Below are 22,885 nucleotides of genomic sequence, written 5' to 3' on the forward strand. Positions count from 1 at the left end.
GCATGATTTAGAGTTTAAAAAAGTACTTAAATATTTATCTTTTTGCATCAAAAGCAATCGTGTCTCTTTAGAAGACATTAAGTTAACAGCTGTTGTATTGATGACATTTATGCTGACTGTCTGTGATTTTTGTAGCTTCAAAAGTCGAATCTCAATCCACTTGCATTTTAAGGACCTAGTGAGCTGAGATGTTTTCTATTTTGCTTTAAATGTGTTCTGGTGAAGAAAGAGTCATACACACCTGGGATATCATGAGAGAATTTTCATTTTTGGGTGAACTAACCCTTTAAGGATGTTCATTTATTTTTATTGGAAAATAATCAAAAAATACTGATTAAGAAAATGATTTCTTGTTGTGCATGTTTTTCTACAACTCCAGTCAGTTTAGCTCAAATGCACTCTGGATCACTTCATTATTTATTATTCCTGTTTTCAGTCCTCATCTTATTAAAGTTTGTCATAGGGAAAGTCTTGCAGTGTATCTGCACAATGTCTGCTGCGTATGTATCGATTTATTTATCATTTTCTCTGACATGTAAAGACACTTGTCTGTGTCAGTAAGATTTAGTCTGTGCTTGTAAATCTATGCGTTCTTGCGAGAGTTTGTGTCGCTATGGTGTCACACTATGCCGTTCTCCTGCCGTGGTTTGTGTATGGTGGTGGTGGTGATCTGAGGACTGTGGAGAGAGGGCGCAAGTGTGCAAAGAAAGCCAGCCAGCAGAGTCAGACCCAGACCGCCCCACGCGCTAAACATGGACCAGCCGTAGCCGTGACTGATGTCCTCTGGCAGGCCGTACAGATAGCGTGGGTACCGTGACAGCTCGAAATTAATACCAGCCACACATGTGCAGAGAGATATGATACAGCAGGTACCTGTGAAAAAACAACCAAAACAACTAAAGTTAATGAATGACAGCACACATTTAAATTATTTATGATTTGTTGGGTTCAGTGAGACAATGATTCAATTAAATTTGTGTTCACCTGTTGCATTGAATATGCATTGTAAAAATGCGCTATTCGTATGGGATTACTGAGATAAAGCAAACAAAATTCGGCTGGTCATGTGATCTCAAGATGGTGGCACTCATGAATGTAGACACCATATTTAGAATAAAGCAGCTGTTTCTCTTAGATGGACAAGACTAGAGCACATTGTTCAAAAATACTAATACTATTTCTATCTTTTTAAAAGTTAGTGATTAGCAAAATAGTACTGAAAACACATTTAAGTTGCTTCCCTTGAAGTGTTCTAAATAGAATATTAGCGCAGTGTTTTCAGCTGTATGTAATGTATATTGCACTGTATATAATGTTTACTGTCTACAATAAAATTTAATAGCAACATAATGAAGTCATGCAACGTGCAACACAATTTTACACGTCCTCATTATGTTGCATGTTAAATTCAGTGAGTGGCATCCAGTTATCATTATCACCAAGTACAGTGCATACATTTATTTAACATTTTGTGTTCAATTTTTCATAAATCAAATAAAATATTAAATCAAATCCTATGCATTTATATTCACAGTCTTACACTGATTGTGCCTACAGTGATAAGCTTTGATAATACAATTGTTAAAAGTGTTAGTGACAATTTACTTGTCTTCTTCTAACAGGGTAATGAAGTATTGACATTTTTCAACTTTTTGGTCTTTGACCTTTTTTTGGTCTTTCTAATTTTCACCTACGGTTGCAAACAGTACATAGACTGTAATTTTAGAATTGATATACATGTATAATTTCATTAGAATGACAAAGTTACCATACCAGGAGAGTACTCATACAACAATACAATTCAATATCTCAAATAATTACTGACATTTCTTAATCTCACTCCTTAAAATCTGTAATTTAGACATTGAAACAGCAATTAACACAGAAAATATGATTTTAACACACCCGTGAAAACACTGAATAAGTGATTAATCACTATTCTATTCGTATTATTTCAAATGGTAGAGACATCATTTTAGGGTAGAAGCAACAAACATAAGCCTATCGAGTATGTATTCCCTAGTTTGTGACAAAAACGGTAAAATAATAATAGTTCCAATAATGTTATAATTAATCATGTTTTAAGGTAAGCACTTGCGATTTCCTTTTTCGACTGTAAATGTAACAGTCACACTTAATTAGAGAGTACAAGTAGATGTAGAACTCAACCAAAGACATTACATTTGTATTTATTTGGTCATAAATGCTCAATCTAGCATAACAACCCACTGAATCATTTAGTCTTAGCCTTCTGATACAGTAATTGAAAACAGGGTTTATGAAAACAGAGAATGCTAAGGGCCTTCCCTCTGTTATATAGTACAATTATGAAATAAATAATAGAAATGTGAACTTTTGTAAAAACTTTCCCAACTTTTTTGGAATTGGGGTTGTATGAGTATGAAAAATGCTTAAAAAAAAAAAAAAAAAAGGATTGATTTGTAAATTATATTCACCCTTTGCTAAATTGAAAACACTACAACTATACATTATATGATGTTTTACCTTGTGAATTTCTTTTTATTCTTTTTTCTTTTTTTATGTACTGTAATTTCAAATCAGATGATTGCAACACACTCCAAAAAAGTTGAGACAGAGGCAGTTTTAGACTAATTACAATGTGACGAGTTAAAATAACAAGGCAATGTGAAACAGGAGATGTTAACCAGGTGAGGCAATCGTGTCATAGTATATAAGGAGCCTCCAATAACAGCCTAGTCCTTCAAGAGCAAGAATCATTCGAGACTTGTCAATTTGCCAACAGATGCTTCAGCAAATAATCCAGCACTTTGAGAACAATGTCCCTCAAAGACAAATTGGAAGGATTTTGGCCATTTCACCCTCTACAGTGCACACTATAGTTAAAAGATTCAAGGAATCTGGTCAAACCTCGGTGTGTAAAGGGCAAGATGAAAACCACTTCTGAATGCGCGTGATCTCTGATACCTCAGACATCACTGTCTTAAAAAACATCATTCATCTGTAATGGATATCATGAACATGGGCTTGGAATAACTTTAGTAAACCTTTGTTAGTCAACTCCACTCGCCGCTGCATCCGCAAGTTAAGACTTTACTGTGCAAAGGAGAAGCCATATATCAACACTGTCCAGAAGCACTGCCGACTTCTCCGACGTCTCATCTGAGATGGACAGTAGAACAGTGGAACCGTGTTTTTTTTTTGTTTTTTTTACAGTGAAATTCACTAGGTAAAACATCATATAATGTGTAGTTGTAGTGCTTCCAATATAGCAAAGGGTGAATATAATTTACAAATCACTCCTTTTTGTTTTTATTAGCATTTTTCATACTGTCCCAACTTTTTTAGAATTGGGGTTGTAGTTTTAATTCAAACAAGTTTTATATTCAGTGACCATAAAAATCATTAAACTAAATTCAATGTCGTAGATTAGTAAGATGTTAGCAACCAACACACCAGTTTATGATTAGCATACAGAAAGTGGATCTGCTGTGGTTCACGATTTGAAGATGGTCTGTATGTTTTGTTCTTTGTCCTTCTCATTCATTCAGTGGATGAAACTAATCGTAGTTGTGATAAAAAAAATCTCTTTGAATGCATCAGTCAGACAATGTTATTTTGTAAAATCGAGTAAATATGTGAAATATCACATGAAACTATGTAAGTTTTTTTTTAAAGTGCAATTGTAGCCATCTTATGACTTTCTTTAGTGCAGGTCACAAGACACATGCATCAGCATAAACAATTTCGTTGTTTTTCTTAATTCAAATATCATCTGTTAATTTCACAAATAACCAGCTAACTCAAATTATAAACCTTTAAACTACACATGTTCTGTTAAGTTGCAGGTGTCACACTCAGATAGACAGGCCACACTTTGACACAAATATTTTGGTTCTCAAATCTGATGTTAACAGTTTTTTACAGAACTGTATTAAATTCAGGTGCGGTTTTAGGCTCAGTGGATATGTATGGGTTAATCCTTTGATGAAAAATAGTAATACAATACAATTTATAATTAAAGTTTACATCTGTGAGGACTCATTTATGTGAAGTATATTTTAAAATATTACTGAAAACTAAAGGATACACTAACTCTTGTCTCAGCCTCTGATATGCTTAATGTACTTTTAACACTGTTCACGACTTCAAAAACACAATCAAAACACACTTTTTGTCCATTTCTGTAGTTTAATGCACACTGCGTACAGCTGACTGTTTTAAATCATTGAATCATTGGGTGTGTTTAGAAGATAGCAGTCCATTAAATAGGATAAAACATGAGTTCCCTATCTGTCACTCACTCGAAGTTGTGTCGATGTAGTGACACTAGGGGTCACTCTTGGGAGCCCTAAACACCTCTAATCATTGAAAAAAGGCCAATGGAAATTGGCGAGTGGAATTTGCATGCCACTACCCCGGACATACGGGTATAAAAGGAGCTGGTATGCAACCACTCATTCAGATTTTCTCTTCAGAAGACCTAAGTGGCCTACCACCCGCAGTGGTAGACACGATCACTCAGGCTAGGGCTCCCTCTACGAGGCGCCTGTATGCTTTGAAGTGCCATCTGTTCGCTAAGTGGTGTTCTTCCTGATGCGATGACCCCCAGAGATGTGCAGACGAATCGGTGCTTTCCTTCCTGCAGGAGAGGCTGGAGGGGTGGTTGTCCCCCTCCACCTTGAAGGTGTATGTAGCCGGTATAGCGGCACACCACGACACAGTCCTTAGGGAAGCACGACCTGATCATCAGGTTCCTGAGAGGTGCTAAGAGGTTGAATCCCTCCAGACCACGTCTCATCCCCTCCTGGGACATCTCTGTAGTCCTTCGGGGTCTATGGGGAGCCCCCTTCGAGCCCCTGGAGTCAGCTGAGCTTAAGGCACTCTCTTTGAAGACTGCCCTCCTGACTGCGCTCACTTCCATCAAAAGGGTAGGGGACCTGCAGGTGTTCTCTGTCAGCAAAACGTGCCTGGAGTTCGGTCCAGACTTCTCTCTTCTTCCTGAGACCCCGGCCGGGCTATGTGCCCAAGGTTCCCATGACCCCATTTAGGGATCAGGTGATGAACCTGCAAGCGCTGCCCCAGGAGGAGGCAGACCCAGCTTTGGCGTTGCTGTGTCCAGTGCGTGCTTTACGCATCTGTTTGGATCACACGCAGAGCTTTAGAAGCTCCGAGCAGCTCTTTGTCTGCTTTGGTGGACAGCGGAATAGAAGCGCTGTCTCCAAACAGAGGATCACCCACTGGGTCATTGACACCATCGTGATGACATATCACGCTCAGGACGTGCCACCCCCCGTGGCGCTACGAGCCCACTCAACTATCAGTGTAGCGGCCTCCTGGGCCCTGACCAGTGGCGCTTCTTTGGCGGACATCTGCAGAGCAGCGGGCTGGGCGACACCCAACACCTTTGCGAGCTTCTATAATCTCCGGGTTGAGCCGGTTTCGTCCCATGTGTTGTCAGGTCTGAACAGGTAAGTTCCAGGACAGCTGGCCGGGTGTACCACTTGCGTATAGCGCCTTTCCCCTCCCATGAGGTGAAGATGTGTGCCTTTGACTCCCAGTCATGTTCACAAGTTGTGATCCCTGAATGATTTTCCTCCTTAGCCCTGTGGCAGACGAGTTTGCGGAGAAACTCGCTGCCAGCCCAGTACATGTGCTAAACCCTGTATTGGGGTAGGTGCTCCACATGTGCTGGTTCCCCATAGGTGACCCCATTTGTTATATCTTCTGCTAAATCATTTCCCTGTTGGTAAACTGCGTCTTCCTTGGGCAGAGGCCCCTCTGTCCCCGGTCACCATGCTTGTAGAAACTCCTCCCCCCTCGGGTAGGACCAACCAGGTGACTTCTACACATGACATACTTCCGACAAGACTCGGTAAGACCATGTGACATATTTCCACTCGAAATACCCCCCCTTCTCTGGGCGGGATGTGGTCTCTGCGGTGTCTTTCCCTTGGGAGTGACACCCCCCGATGTAGACATTTATGGCCCCCAGTTGGTTAAAAAATTCCACCTTTTTTGGGGAGAAAAAAGAGGAAAAGGGGCCACGGATGGGCTAGCCTGTCCCTATTTGTTGGACAGTCGACTTGTTCCCGAAGGGCCGTTCGATGCTCATAAGAGCGTTGGGGGAGGTTACGCGATGGCCTGGTGTGCTGGCTATGAGGCACACAGAGGTCTGCCTGTCTCGCACCGCTAGTCCACATAACACAGTTCAGTAGTCGTGACGTTTTGTATAGGGACCCCTAGTGTCACTACATCAACACAACTTCGAGTGAGTGACAGATAGGGAACATCCTAGTTATTTTCGTAACCTCCGTTCCCTGATGGAAGGAATGAGACATTGTGTCTCTCTTGCCACAACGCTGAACTACCCGCTGAAATGGCCGGGACCTTGTCTCGGCTCCTCAGCACAAAACCTGAATGAGTGGTTGCATACCAGCTCCTTTTATACCCGCATGTCCGGGGCAGTGGCATGCATATTCCACTCGCCAATTCCCACTGGCCTTTTTTCAAAGATCAGAGGTGTTTAGGGCTCCCAAGAGTAACCCCTAGTGTCACTACATCAACACATCCATCAGGGAACGGAGGTTACGAAAGTAACCAGGACGTTTATGGGAAAAAAGTAGTTGCTGGACTAGCCAAAGTTTGCAAGATTCATGATGTCTCTTAATAAAAGATTTTGTTTTACTGAAAAGTTTGCATATACCTTGAGCATTTGTTTTCAGGTTTATATCTCTAAATAGCCAGTGTTTATTACTTCCCTTGCTTCATCTCACCGTGACAGACCTTTTGACCGCACACAAGCACACACACCAACCGTAAATCATGAGTGTACTTGTATGCTGAAAACCACCACGAGCCAAATTGTGGTCATTTGGTTATATTAATGCTCTAGTAAGACCGGTATTATTTCTAATATATATTATGAAAATGTTTATATTTTTACAAACAACTCCATACCAAAGTATTCGAATTCTGATATGCCTGCAGGATAATGAAAATGAAGTTTTACTAAAAACATTCGGGAGGCCTAAGATCAGGTAGCTCAACCTAGCACAACCCATGATTAACTTGTTAGATTCAGCCATTGTCAGGCTATCGGGAATCATCTATATGTTTAATCTAACAAGGACCATGATGGAAATACAGTATGTCTATTACTTTATTGATTGTTCCTTGTTGAGATGTATCTTGCTTTTATCATGACATAAGTTGATTTCAGTCCGTTAAGTTCTCATTTGTAAATTGTAAATTCTTGATTGTAAATATGTGTCTAAAGAAAATTTAACTGTGTTCTCAGTCAGTTAACAAATCAGGAAGGTTTGAGACATTTAGGGTCATACAGCATATGTTTTTAAAGCCATTATCATGCGCTAATACTAAAGACACAGATTGTCATACCAGATAAACAAGGTTACATTTTCGTATATCGACTGATAAATATAACCATGTTAACATAAAACTTTAAATAAAATAATTTGGTATAGTACCAGCTGATATTTCATTTGATAGACAACGAACTTTAGGTAAATTCACTCACCTTCAGTTTTTAAAGCCTTTAAGAAGAATTGAAATGTAATGTCTGAACTCCAATTGAATTTAAAATGTGTGATATTATTAAATGATTATATTACTAAATTTACCATACATGTAACTAGAACAAATTAACAATACATATATACTATAAAAACAGATCGAAAGAAAGATTCATATGGTGTTGCAAGGTAGGATGTGCTATACAAACCACACCAATCTTTCACTACAATCCATGGCTCTGTCATCAGACTGATTATATTTTATTGTCTATTTATTCGACATTGTATTAGCTTTTGTTGCATTTATTGCAATAAAATTACATTTGTATTTTTACTTAATGGAATGTCTTAATAATGTGGCATATGAACCAGGATATTTGAAATACACAAACAATGAAACATGATGACTTGTATGACCAGCCACGTCCCTACATTAGGGGCAAGTGGGGCTAAGCCCCACCAGAGGTGGTGCTGTTGTGCAAATTGCATAGCATCATCATAAATTTATTTTAAGAATATATTTTCCACAACTTAAACGTGTTTTATGTCCATTATACAAGAAAAAAGTATATATTTTTTTGATAAATTATATTATTATTAAGATATGTTGCGTAAAAGCCATTTAATCATTGTCATTTGCTATGCGTGGGGCTTGCTCATTGTCCTCAATGTTAATCAATGGAGATTTGGAGAACGTCATGCGCATGTGCAAAGAGTGTTCAACGATGGCCTGAGGGGCTAGTTTGCCTTTGCCCCTAAGCCAATCAAAAGCTTTGATCATATTTACGTCAGCTGTTGACATGAGCATCGGAAGTTACCGCTCTTGACTGCATACCTGCGTAGTGAACTTCATTGGTAAGTTTAAAAGCTCATTTTTTCAAATGTGCTGTTGGTTGGATTAGTAAAGCACCGTTCATCATTTCATTGAATTGTATGCCATTGCATTGAGGCGTTGTGTTGTTGATGCATTGGTTTGTATTAGATATCAATGACTGCTAAATATTGGGAGTCTGTCATTTTGATTAGTTTTGTTATGCTGTTCATTCGAATTGGTGAGATAATATGCACACCCTTTGACGATTTGCCTATTTGTGGTTTACTTTCACGGTCACTTGAGCTTTTGACGTGGATGTGCACGTCTTAGTGGTGTTTTATGCTGAAATTAAATTATTAGGGATGTTTGTGTGGCATCATGTTCAGAGGTTGCCCAGAAAAATGTCTTTATTCGTCACTCTCTGTAAAATTTCTGTCATGGTTTATTTTATCAGTCATACTTGTTTTCATTTTATAAGTACTAGGGCATTGAGGGGCATATCATCTATTATAATGGCACATACATGACAGTAGATAGGATTTTATGATAGATTTTTGACTCCCCTTGTTTGAGTCCAGTGAAAAGTGGAAAAGTGGAGTTCTAGTGTGAAACTTCTACCTGTCAATCAACCGCTGTGCAAAAACAAGGTTTTTAAACTTTGCCGGTAAAAGCGCTTACACGCATGCACAAGTTCATAGAACTTCACAGTCCATGATGTGAATATCTGTGAAGCTCAGTTAACACAGTTACTCCACTAAAATAATGGAAAATTCTGCTCTAAACGTGATGTTTGCGCTTATTAAATGCATGCATAATTGGCTAAAATTATGCGCTGCTTTTTTGTGCTTTCTTTTTGTTATTATGCAGTTTGCGCTTTATTATCGTACATTAACACACTGAAGTAATGATTGATGTATGCAGTCATGAAATCAGATACCCTCTACTCAAAATCTAAACACAAAAGGGATGCCCAATACCAGGTGTAAATGATGATGGCACCAGCTAATACGCATCTAATATGCATATTAATACCAGGGAATAAACAGGGCACATGCACAGCGGGAATGCGAGGGACAAAGAGTGAAATCAAAATTGATGCACTAGGTTAAAATGTTTTACTTGTTTCTTTTTTGTCTGTGTCTAAAATGACAGACAGAATTTGGAATAATTAGTCAAAGTTTCAAAGATCAGTCATATAATTGATTGTTAAGTGATTGTTTGTGCTCCACACTAAATAATGACCCAGAGATGGGTCCAGAGTGATTTTTCTAGCCTTTTTCCTCACTCTGGAAGTGTACAGTTCTTGAAGGGAGGGCGGGGGGCAACCAATAATCCTCTCAGCAGTCCGAACTGTCCTTTGTAGTCTTCTGATATCCAATTTCATAGCTGCACCAAACCAGACAGTTACTGAACTGCAGAGGACAGACTCAATGACTGCTGAGTAGAACTGTATCAGCAGCGCCTGTGGCAGGTTGAACTTCCTCAACTGGCGAAGGAAGTACAACCTCTGCTGGGCCTTTTTCACAATGGAGTCAATGTGGGTCTCCCACTTCAGGTCCTGTGAGATGGTAGTGCCCAAGAACCTGAATGACTCCACTGCTGCCACAGTGCTATTTAGTATGGTGAGGCGGGTCAATGTTGGGCTGTTCCTCCTAAAGTCCATAATCATCTCCACCATTTTAAGCGTGTTCAGTTCCAGGTTGTTTTGACTACACCAGTGAGCCAGCCGTTCAACCTCCCTTCTGTATACAGACTCCTCGTCATCTTGGATGAGGCCGATGACAGTAGTGTCATCTGCAAACTTCAGGAGCTTGACAGATGGGTCATTGGCGGTGCAGTCATTTGTATACAAGGAGCAGTAGTGGGGAGAGCACACATCCCTGGGGGGCACCAGTGCTGATTGTACATGTGCTGGAAGTGAATTTACACTGTCTCACTAGCTGCTACCTGTCCATCAGAAAGCTGGTGATCCACTGACAGATAGACGTGGGAACAGAGAGTTGGTGTAATTTAGTCTGGAGAATAACTGGGATGATGGTGTTGAAAGCCAAACTTAAGTCCATAAAAAGGATCCTTGCATATGTCCCTGGTCTGTCCAGATGTTGCATGTTGACTGCATCATCCACAGACCTGTTTGCTCGATAAGCAAATTGAAGGGGATCTAGAAAGGGTCCAGTGATGTCCTTCAGGTGGGCCAACACCAGTCTTTCAAATGAATTTTATGAACACAGACATCAGAGTGATGGGTCTGTAGTCATTAAGTCCTGTGATTTTGGGTTTCTTTGGGACAGGAATGATGACTGAACATTTGAAGCAGCATAGGACTTCACACTGCTCCAGTGATCTGTTGAAGATCACTGTGAAGATGGGGGCCAGCTGGTTAGCACAGGATTTTAGACAAGTGGGTGAGACAATGTCTGGGCCTGTGCTTTCCTTGTCTTTTGTTTTCGGAAGCCACGGCACACCTCCTTTCACAGATCTTAAGTGCAGGTTGAGTAGCAGGAGGGGGAGGAGGGGGGTTGCAGGAGGTGTTGATGTTTGTGTGAAGTGATGGTCAGAGCGGGTGTGGGGTGTGAGATTGGGCCTTTCAAATCTACAGTAGAACACATTCAGGTCATCAGCCATTTGTTGGTCCACTACAGTGTTGGGGGTAGGAGTCCTGTAGTTAGTAAGTTGTTTCAGGCCACTCCACACTGATGCAGGGTCGTTAGCTGAAAACTTGTTTTTCAGCTTATCAGAATAGCTTCTTTTAGCCACTCTGATTTTCTTATTCAGTGTGTTCCTGGCCTGATTGTACAAGACTTTATCCCCACCCCTGTAAGCATCCTCTTTTGCCTGACGAAGCTGCCTGAGCTCTGCTGTAAACCACGGTTTGTCTTGTTGTATGTTAAATAAGTCCTAGTAGGAATGCACATATCCTCACAGAAACTGATATATGATGTCACAGTATCTGTGAGCTCGTCCAGATTAGTGTCTGCTGCCTCAAATACACTCTAGTCAGTGCAATCAAAGCAGGCTTGTAGTTTCAGCTCTGCTTCATTGGTCCATCTCTTTACTACAGGTTTAGCTGATATTATTTTCTGCCTGTAGGTTGGAAGAATATGAACCAGACAGTGATCAGAGAGTCCCAGAGCTGCACGAGGGACAAAGTGATATGCATCCTTTATTGTTGTGTAGCAATGATCCAGTATATTTCTGTCTCTGGTTGGGCATGTAATGTGCTGTTTGTATTTGGGCAGTACGCGTGTGAGGTTTGCTTTGTTAAAATCCTCAAGATGTGTACACCAACTTTCATTGATGTAAAAAATGTTCCACCGCCTCTCGTTTTCCCCGTTAAATCCGCGATGCGATCCGCTCTGAACAGCTGAAACCCCAGCAGACGTAATGCGCTGTCCGGAATGGCTTCACTCAGCCAGGTTTCTGCGAAGCACAAGGCAGCAGAGGTTGAAAAGTCCTTGTTTGTAAGGGTGAGGGATGTAGTTTGTCCATTTTGTTAGGAAGAGAGCAGAGATTTGCTAGATGAATACTCGGCAGCACTGTTCGAAAGCCGCGCTGACAAAGCCTGACCAGCGCGCCGGCTCACTTCCCTCACCTGCGTCTCTTAAACAACACAGCTGCGCCTCCGACTAAAATGTCCAGCAAAGCATCTGAAAAGCATCCCAGGTAAAACTGATTGGAAAAAGATTACTTAACACAGGACAAACAAACAAAAACAACAAAAGAATTGGAGAGCTCCACACCGTGGCTACCATCTGCGGCACCATCTTGAATAATAATCTAAGCTGTAAAGTTCATTTTGTTGGTGTAACTTAACATATTCAGGTTGATTTTGACATGTTAAATAATATTTTGACTTGAATCAAAGCAGTCCATTTAGATGTTACTACATGAAGTTAACATTTTTCAGTGTACACATTGAAAATTAAATGGACAGGAAGTACGATCAGTAGCATTCCCCCTTCATGTTTGTATGCAGGGAAATAAACCAAATGAATACTGCTAAATACATGCTGTCTGTACAGGGTACTTTTGTTTATACTTTGTTTGTGTACTCTCCATATACTATGGTTTGAAATAAGAGAACAAGGTACTCTTAACAAATACTTTAAATCAAACATGTCTTGAGTCTTTTCATTGCCTTCATTGTGTGCATATAACCCAGTACTGTGTAATATTACACTTACCTTGAATGTCTACGTTTTTAAAATTCATAAATATTCTACAAATAGTCATGACATAATATTATTATTAACATCTATGTTCAACACTTCTTGAATATCAATCTTAGTCTCCTTAAAATTTTCCGCAGTAAGTTGTAATTTAATTTAACACATAAGACTGAGCGTTATATTTATAAGAAGATTGTGATAACAGTTTTTAAAGTCATACTGTCACATCTAGATATGTTTTTGTTCATGTTTTGTGTTCATGTCTTTTATTTTGAAAAGTATTTCCTGTTTCCATGCCATGTTTGTTCCTTGTCATGTGATTTCCTGTTCCCTCATGTGATCTTGTCATGTGTTTCCCTTGTTCATCTGTCTTGTTTTCATTGGTTCATTGTTTGATTACTTTGTTATCAGTTCTAGTTTGTCACTGGTTATAGTTCATTTAGTCTTGTTTTCTTGTTTATAGTTTAGTCTTGTGATTGGTTGTCTTGTTTACTTGTTCACCATGTCCTTGTATTTAAGCCCTCATGTCTGCCATTGTCTGATGTCAGGTATTGTGTTTATAACGTTGTTTAATTCAAGCCAAGCCTAGCCAAGTTTAGTATACGTTTATATTTATGTCAAGTCAATTATAGTCAAGTTTATGTTCATTGTACATATTTATGTTTTGTTTTGTTTAGTTCATGTTTATAATTAGGATTATTGGATTTCACTATTGTAAATAAAACTGCACTTGGGTTCATCACTTCTCCATCGTCTTCGTCATTGCCGGTGCCAGCAGCAACATTACAGATACACGCAAAGTAATATGAGTCTGAGACAAAATAAATCATTACAATACGAATGCAATCCCATAGGAGAACCTTTTAAGTTCTGCTGGAATTACTTGTATTTGCTTGTATGTTCTAAAAATGTGTAAATAAGACAGTATCGACAACACAATACTGGATGTAAAACAATTTAACATATGTCATCACAGTACAAAACTCTACATCTACAGTATTTGTATTTAATATTTATTTAGACTATTATCATATCTTGGTTAACGATGTCCTATCCAAGTTGAAACTTTCCATTCAATTTAGTAATTATTTAGATTAGTTTTATTATCAATTTTCTTAGTGTTCCACTTGAAATTTTTCTAACATACCACACAATATGCCATCAGTAATGTCTATCCAACCTGTCTGTTTAAAATATGACCAAAAGAGCATAATGATATGAATTGTGTACACATGTGGGATTGAAAGTATGCTAATATCAGTTAGTATTCAATAATAAAGCATTTGTTGCTGATGAAAGTGCTCATATTTCTCTGTGATTAGTTACAATTTCTATTTTAATATGATTTTATCATAAAGGTAATTGTTATTGACAATGTCTTGGCAAAGAAACTTATTAATATTTCAGACTACTGTATGCAGTTTATTCTTGTTTTTACAGGATTGATGAAGATCTAAGTACAAAATGTTAAATTAGGTGGAATTTTAATCATGTTAAAACGTAAAAAACTTAATATTTCAGATGGTTCACACTTGGAGTCGTGAGTTTGAATCCAGGGCATGCTGAGCGACTCCAGCCAGGTCTCCTAAGCAACCAAATTGGCCTGGTTGCTAGGGAGGGTAGAGTCACATATGCTAACCTCCTCGTGGTCGCTATAATGTGGTTCTCGCTCTCGGTGGGGCGCGTGGTGAGTTGTGCGTGGATGCCGCGGAGAATAGCGTGAAGCCTCCACGCGTGCTACGTCTCCGCGGTAATGCGCTCAACAGGCCACGTGATAAGATGCACGGATTGACGTTCTCAGACACGGAGGCAACTGAGATTTGTCCTCCGCCACCCGGATTGAGGCGAGTCACTACGCCACCACGAGGACTTAGAGCACATTGGGAATTGGGCATTCCAAATTGGGGAGAAAATCAACAACAACAACAAAAAAATATTTCAGATGGTTGCAAATTTTTAAGATGCTTCACATTATCGTCTAAGCAAGACATAAATGTTAAATTACATTTGTTTGTACAATTGCAAACAAGCTTCTGTGGCACCCTTAGACAACTGCTTTCATGATCTAATTAGTCAAAAATCTCATTTGTGACACCACCAGACTATTATCAACCAGAAAAATTGGAATTAACTGTAAATAGAAAAAACACACTGCCATAAGTGTTATGTCTTTAAAATCCTGTAGACCAAGTTAAGCTGTAACAGATACAGTTGTAACACTTTTTTGTAAAGTGTTACATAAGCCATTGTACCCAACTTAAGTGAAATACACTGACTCAGTTTATACTGTGTGATTGTTTCTAAAATGTCTAATGTTTGCATATGTATCAATTCTAACACATCATGTAAAATGCACAAACACATGGAAATATGTATTTTGGTTTGTTTCCATGTGTTATAGATACAGTATAGTGTAATTATTATACTGTAATAATGGTAAATTTAAACTTGGATATGACATAGTGAACCATGATATGATAATAGTCTAAATAAATATTAAATACAAATACTGTAAATGTAGAGTTTTGTACTGTGATGACATATGTTAAATTGTTTTACATCCAGTATTATGTGTTGTCGATACTGTCTTATTTTCAAATTTTTAGAACATACAAGCAAATACAAGTAATTCCAGCAGAACTTAAAAGGTTCTCCTATGGGATTGCTTTCATGTTGTAATGATTTATTTTGTCTCATTTACATTTTACATTTACACATTTGGCAGGCACTTTTATCCAAAGCGACTTACAGTGTTTTTATTACAGGGACAATACCCCCAGAGCAATCTGGAGTTAAGTGCCTTGCCCAAGGACACAATGGTGGTGGCTGTGGGGATCGAACCAACAACTTTCTGATTACCAGTTATGTGCTTTAGTCCACTACGCCGCCACTACTTGTCTCACACTCATATTACCTTGCGTGTATCACTTTAAAAAGTGTTATTACTATCTTCTTATAAATATAATGCTCGGTCTTGTGTGTTAAATAAAATAAAAAAATTTAAGGAGACTAAGATTGATATTCAAGAAGTGTTGAACATAGATGTTAATAATAATATTATGTCATGACTAATTGTAGAATATTTACGAATTTAAAAAATTTCGACATTCAAGGTAAGTGTAACATTACACAGTATTGGGTTATATGCACACAGTGAAGGCAATGAAAAGTGATGTGATTGATTTAAAGTATTTGTTAAGAGTATCTTGTTCTCTTATTTCAAACCAAAGTATACGGAGAGTACACAAACAAAGCATAAACAAAAATTTCCCTGTACAGACAGCATGTATTTAGCAGTATTCATTTGGTTTATTTCCCTGCATACAAACATGAAGGGGGAATGCTACTGATCGTACTTCCTGTCCATTTAATTTTCAATGTGTACACTGAAAAATGTTAACTTCATGTAGTAACATCTAAATGAACTGCTTCAATTCAAGTCAAAATATTATTTAACATGTCCAAATCAACCTGAATATGTTAAGTAACAAACGCATGTTACCACTTTTTACAGTGTAAGTCTGAATACAGATTTATTGGTGACAAATGTAAAAGTAGTTATATTTTGTACACAATGACCAAAAAGAGACAAGTCAAACTCAGTGGCGTCTCTGGGTCATTATTTAGGGTGGAGCACAAACAATCACTTAACAATCAATTATTTGACTGATCTTTGAAACATTGACTAATAATTCCAAATTCTGTCTGTCATTGTGACAGACAAAAAAGAAACAAGTAAAACATTTTAACCTAGTGCATCAATTTTGATTTCACTCTTTGTCCCTCACATTCCCACTGTGCATGTGCCCTGTTTATTCCCTGGTATTAATATGCATATTAGATGCGTATTAGCTGGTGCCATCATCGTTTACACCTGGTATTGGGCATCCCTTTTGTGTTTAGATTTTGAGTAGAGGGTATCTGATTTCATGACTGCATACATCAATCATTACTTCAGTGTGTTAATGTACGATAATAAAGCGCAAACTGCATAATAACAAAAAGAAAGCACAAAAAAGCAGCGCATAATTTTAGCCAATTATGCATGCATTTAATAAGTGCATACATCACGTTTAGAGCAGAATTGTCCGTTATTTTAGTGGAGTAACTGTGTTAACTGAGCTTCACAGATGTTCACATCATGGACTGTGAAGTTCTGTGAACTTGTGCATGCGTGTAAGCGCTTCTCACTGCGAGAACATGACCATGGCAACGTTGTGGTCGCAGCTTGCTTTCGTAAGAATGAGGATGAGTCCACGGGCTCGTCTCACGGCGAGTTCGGCCTCTTGTTCGAAGCCCATGAAGCTGATGAGCTCTTGGAGAGCGGGCTTGTCAAGTCGGACGCAGAATCCTCAGCTGGGCTCCCCCCTTCGAGGTCGATTGCCCAGTCACAGGCTGATGCAGAGATGACGGACATGCTTTCCCAGCTGGCCGCGAGCGTCGGGCTAGAGTGGAACCCTCCGCTCTCCCCTGAACCCTCGCGGCTCGATGATTGGTTCCTGGGCTCGCGGCGCCGCTCAAAGCAGCCACACCCTGCTCCAGTGCCTTTCTTCTCGGAAGTGCACGATGAGCTGATGAAATCGAGGGAGGCACCTTTTACTGCCCAGTCCCGATTCCTCAGCCCTCACTACCTTCGATGGCGGGACGGCCAGGGGCTATACGGCGATTCCCCCGGTGGATAAGGCGCTCGCGGTGCACCTATGCCCGCAGAGCACCGCCACCTGGCGCGGACACCCAAAGCTCCCATCCAAGCCCTGTAGGTTCACGTTGTCCCTGACGGCTAAAGCCTACAGCGCTGCTGGACAAGCCGCCTCTGCCCTGCACGCCATGGCTCTCCTGCAGGTCCACCAAGCCAAGGCGCTAAAAGAACTGCACGAGGGTAGTTCAACCCCAGATATGATGCAGGAACTGCGTTCAGCGACGAAGGTCACGGCGCAGTCTCTCGGGTGGACGATGTCCACATTAGAGGTCCAGGAGCACCACCTTTGGCTCAACCTGGTCGAGATGGGTGAGGCCGACAAGACATGGTTGCTTGCTGCCCCCATCTCCCAGGCTGGCCTATTCAGCCACACCGTCGAGGACTTTGCCCAGCAGTTCTCGATGGTGAAGCAGCAGATGGAGGCTATCCGGCATATCCTGACCTGGCATGGCTCAAGATCCCGCACCCCGTCTACTCGTCGCCAAGGGTATCCCCCTGCGGTGACTGCACTGACTCTGCTGCAGCCTGCCCCTTCGGCCCGGCCCCGGCGTGGAGCCCACTGCAGGAAGCAGACACCACCCGTCTCACAGTCGGCCGTTAAAAACCCACGAAGGTTGTCAAAGCGCCCCTGAGATGGGTGACCCAGGGTCGACGAAACCCACTCAACTGGAGCTGGTAGTAAGACCACTCCATCCCCTGGTAGAGGGCCGGGTGGAGAATCTTTTGTTGCCTTTTTGTTTGATTTCGCCACATGCCCAAGTGGCTGCGGTACCCAACAGTTCAGCAAAAGAGCGGTTTCCTCCTTCCCTGGGTCACATACCCAGTGTGCACGGTCGTCATCACGACCACCATCCACGGGTTTTTCCTTGCAGGATTGGTGCTCCAGCGGCGGTCTCCCCACTCCTGCGCGCCCAGCTATGGCACACATCCGCCCCCGATGTGACAGTCTCCACAGGTTGCGAGGACAGGCCGTGAGCAGGTCTCCGACAGACGCCTCCAAAACAGGCTGGGGCGCTGTTTACAACGGGCGCACAGCCACCGGCTTATGGACGGGCCCTCGACTGCATTGGCACATCAACTGCCTCGAGTTGTTGGCAATTCTGCTCTCCTTGCAGAGGTTCCGGCCGTTGATCCAAGGCAAGCATGTGTTAGTTCGGACAGACAACCCGGCAATGGTAGCATATGTCAACTGCCAAGGCGGTCTGCGCTCTCGTTGTATGTCACAACTCTCCCGCCGTCTCCTCCTCTGGAGTCAGCAGCACTTCAAGTCGCTGTGAGCTACTCACATCCCGGGCGACCTCAACACTACAGCGGATGTGCTGTCACGGCAGGTTACCCTCAGGGGAGAGTGGAGATTCCACCCTCAGGTGGTCCAGCTTATTTGGAGTCGATTCGGACAGGCACAGGTAGACCTGTTCGCCTCCCAAGAATCCTCCCCACTGCCCACTCTGGTACACCCTGACCGAGGCACCCCTCAGCATAGACACGCTGGCACACAGCTGGCCTACGCAAATATGCATTTCCCCCAGTGAGCCTACTTGCACAGACTCTGTGCAAGGTCAGAGAGGACGAGGAGCAGGTCATCCTGGTAGCACCCTACTGGCCCACCCAGATGTGGTTCTCAGACCTCACACTCCTCGCGACAGCGGAAAGCGGAAAGGAAGCGCTGTCTCCAAGCAGAGGTTCACCCACTGGCTCATTGACGCCATAGCTATGTCATATCATGCCCAGGATGTGCCGCTCCCGGTAGGGCTATGTGCCCATTCTACCAGGGGTATAACAGCCTCCTGGGCCCTGGCCAGGGGTGCCTCTCTTACAGACATTTGCAGAGCAGCGGGCTGGGAAACACCCAACACCTTTGCAAGGTTCTACAACCTCCGGGTGGAACCAGTTTCATCCCAGGTAGTGGCACGCAATACAAGTGGATAAGCCCGGGATAGCCGGCCGGATGTATCGCTTGCACATAGCGCCTTTCACCTCCTCTGAGCTGAAGACGTGCACCATTAATTCCCAGTAGTTTTCACAAGCTATGTTCCCTGGTTGACTTCCTCCGAGCCCTGTGGCATTTGAGTTTTCGGAGAGACTCGCTGCCGGCCCAATACATGTGTTAACTAAGAGCCCTGTTCTGGGGTAGGTGCTCCGCATGTGGTGGTTCCCTGAGGTAACCCCATGCGATGTATATCTTCCGCTAATTCGTTTCCCTGTTGGCAAACTGCGTCTTCCTAGGGCAGAGCCACCTCTGCCACAGTCTCCATGTTTGTAGTAACTCCTCCCCCATTGGGTAGGATCTACCATGAGACTCTCCACATGTTTGGCAAGACTTGGGAGGGGCACCCCCCAATTAGACCTGGCGGCCCAGTCGGATAATCCCCCTTGTTTTTTAGGGAGTGTAAAAAAGAAGGGGAAAAGAGGCCACGACTGGTTCAGCCTGTCTCTATCTTTTGGGTAGTCGACTTGTCCCCAAAGGGCCGTTCGACACTCATAACTATGTTGGGGGAGGTTACGTGTTGGCCTGGTGCGAGGGCTACGAGGCACACAGTGGTCTGCCCATCACACACCGCCAGCTCACATAACACAGTTCAGCCAGTTGCGGCGTTTCGTATAGGGAGCCCTAGTGTCACTACATCGACACAATGTTGAGTGAGTGACAGATAGGGAACATCCTGGTTACTTGCGTAACCTCCGTTCCCTGATGGAGGGAACGAGATGTTGTGTCCCTCCTGCCACAATGCTGAACTACCCGCTGAAATGGCCGGATCTTGTCTTGGCTCCTCAGCATAAAACCTGAATGAGTGGTTGCATACCAGCTCCTTTTATACCCATATGTCCGGAGGAGTGGCATGCAAATATCACTCGCCAATTTTCATTGGCCTTTTATCAAAGACCAGAGGTGTTTGCAAGGTAATGGCATACGATTCAATGAAATGATGAACGGTGCTTTACTAATCCTACCAACAGCACATTTGAAAAAAATTAGCTTTTAAAACTTACCAGTGAAGTTCACTACACAGGTCTGCAGTCAAGAGTGGTAACTTCCGATGCTTATGTCAACAGCTGACATAAATATGATCAAAGTTTTGGAATCAAATGAGAGACTAAATGGCTTTTACGCAACATACCTTAATAATAATAATATAATTTATCAAAAGTATATATACTTTTTTCTTGTATAATGGACATAAAACACGTTTAAGTTGCAGAAAATATATTCTTAAAATAAATTTATGATGATGCCATGCAATTTTCACAACAGCCCCACCTCTGGTGGGGCTTAGCCCCACTTGCCCCTAATGTAGAGACGTGGCTGGTCATACTAGTCATGTTTCATTGTTTGTGTATTTCAAATATCCTGGTTCATATGCAACATTATTAAGACATTCCATTAACTAAAAATACAAATGTAATTTTATTGCAATAAATGCAACAAAAGCTAATACAATATTGAATAAATAGACAATAAAATATAATCAGTCTGATGACAGAGCCATGGATTGTAGTGAAAGATAGGTGTGGTTTGTATAGCACATCCTACCTTGCAACACCATATGAATCTTTCTTTCGATCTGTTTTCATAGTATGTACGTATTGTTAATTTGTTCTTGTCATGATTCACTGTTGTTTGCCTTGTGTTTCTCCCCTGTCATCTGTTTCACATGGACTACACTTCCCATTATTCCCTGCCCTCATCTCTGCCAGCTGTCCATGATTGTTTTCACCTGTCTTCCATTAAGTCATTATCCATTGTGTATATAATGCCCTGTTGTTTGCTTGTTCTTTGTCAGTTGTTATGTGTTTTGACCTCCTGTATATGACCAGTGCCCATCGTGTATGTTTTCTCTGTTCCTGTGTTTTCCGATCGTGGCTGTTTCTTTTGTTTCTGTGTTTACTCCGTTATTCTGTACTTTGTTTATTTTATTAAATACTGTTTCGCCGCACCTATATCCAGCTCTCATGACTTCCTTCCAGATATAACAGTTCTAGTTATATGTATGGTAAATTTAGTAATATAATAATTTAATAATATCATACATTTTAAATTCTGTTGGAGTTCAGACATTTACATTTAAATTCTTCTTAAAGGCTTTAGAAACTGAAGGTGAGTGAATTTACCTAAAGTTTGTTGTCTAACAAATAAAATATTAGCTGGTACTATACCAAATTATTTTATTTAAAGTTTTATGTTAACATGGTTGTATTTATCAGTCGATACACGAAAATGTAACCTTGTTTATCTGGTATGACAATCTGTGTTAGCAATTAGCGCATGATAATGGCTTTGAAAACATATGCTGAAAAGCAAGATACATCTCAACAAGGAACAAACAATAAAGTAATAGACATACTGTATTTCCATCATGGTCCTTGTTAGATTAAACATATAGATGATTCCCGATAGCCTGACAATGGCTGAATCTAACAAGTTAATCATGGGTTGTGCTAGGTTGAGCTACCTGATCTTAGGCCTCCCAAATGTTTTTAGTAAAACTTTGTTTTCATTATCCTGCAGGCATGTTAGAATTCGAGTACTTTGGTATGGAGTTGTTTGTAAAAATATAAAAATTTTACATAATATATATTAGAAATAATACCGGTCTTACTAGAGCATTAATATAACCAAATGACCACAATTTGGCTCGTGGTGGTTTGCAGCATACTAGTACACTCATGACTTACGGTTGGTGTGTGTGCTTGTGTGTGTGTGTGCGTGCGTGCGCGCATGTGTGCATGGAAGAGGAGTTTAGTGAGAGATGTATAAACTGTTTTAGATACATCTGTTAGTTAAATGACCGGTGTAAGTATCTTTGTTCATCCGTATTTGTTTAAACATAGTAGACTTAAAAGTATTTATATCTAATTAAACATTTTGTTTAAACCTTACTTTTGTAGAAATGTGTATGATATTAGATGTTGTGTTTAGTAACCCATAGTCAAGTTTTTTTTACGACTGTCAGTCTTATCTGAAAACTACATGACCACAAGGCCTCTGCTATGTACTAAGAGGAAAAGAGCATGTACGCAAGTTTGAAGAGTCACTAGGCCTTTTAAAAGTTGTTGTTTTATTACTAGAGGACATTGTTAAAAGTTCCCTATCTGTCACTCACTCGACGTTGGTGTCGATGTAGTGACACTAGGGGTCACTCTTGGGAGCCCGAGACACCTCTGGTCTTTGATAAAAGGCCAATGAAAATTGGCGAGTGGTATTTGCATGCCACTCCCCCGAACATACGGGTATAAAAGGAGCTGGTATGCAACCACTCATTCAGATTTTCTCTTCGGAGCCGAACGGTCATGCTCATTGAGCTGAATACTACTGTTCATTCACCTGCTGGATCTGACGGCGCATTTCAGCAGCTTCTCCCTCCTCTGCACTGGTGCACTGCAGAGAATGCCCCTGGGCGCTTCGGCAGAAAAACTAGAGAGTATATTTTCTGAAAGAGCATTTTTCCCCTCTAAAAGAGTATATATTTCTCTAAAAGAGCGCACACACGGAACGTCTTTTTAAAGACGCGTCTTTTTAAAGATGCTTTTCCGATTGTGTGTTATTCCTGGTTGTGCTCGTTATCTCTCGCCTTCTAACGGTCACGATCACTGTCTTTTGTGTCTGGGCACTGCTCACGCGGAGACAGCGTTCGTGGATGGTCACATTCTCATTGCGAGAACGTGTCCATGGCAACGTTGCGGTCGCGGC

The 22,885-nt window shown here is 41.2% G+C and overlaps 1 protein-coding gene across 1 annotated transcript in view; it reads right to left on the reverse strand.

Moving 5' to 3' along the window:
- Positions 1–223: 223 nt before the first annotated feature.
- LOC127437251 (transmembrane protein 178B-like) overlaps positions 224–22,885 on the reverse strand; it is a 41,574-nt gene continuing 18,912 nt past the window's right edge. Inside the window, exon 4 of the mRNA XM_051692072.1 lies at positions 224–873. Within this exon, the coding sequence (XP_051548032.1) occupies positions 620–873 (254 nt within the window). The 3' untranslated portion in view covers positions 224–619. The remainder of the gene's footprint in view (positions 874–22,885) is intronic.

The sequence above is a fragment of the Myxocyprinus asiaticus genome, chromosome 48 (genome assembly GCF_019703515.2).
Source record: "Myxocyprinus asiaticus isolate MX2 ecotype Aquarium Trade chromosome 48, UBuf_Myxa_2, whole genome shotgun sequence".
Lineage (NCBI taxonomy): Eukaryota > Metazoa > Chordata > Actinopteri > Cypriniformes > Catostomidae > Myxocyprinus > Myxocyprinus asiaticus.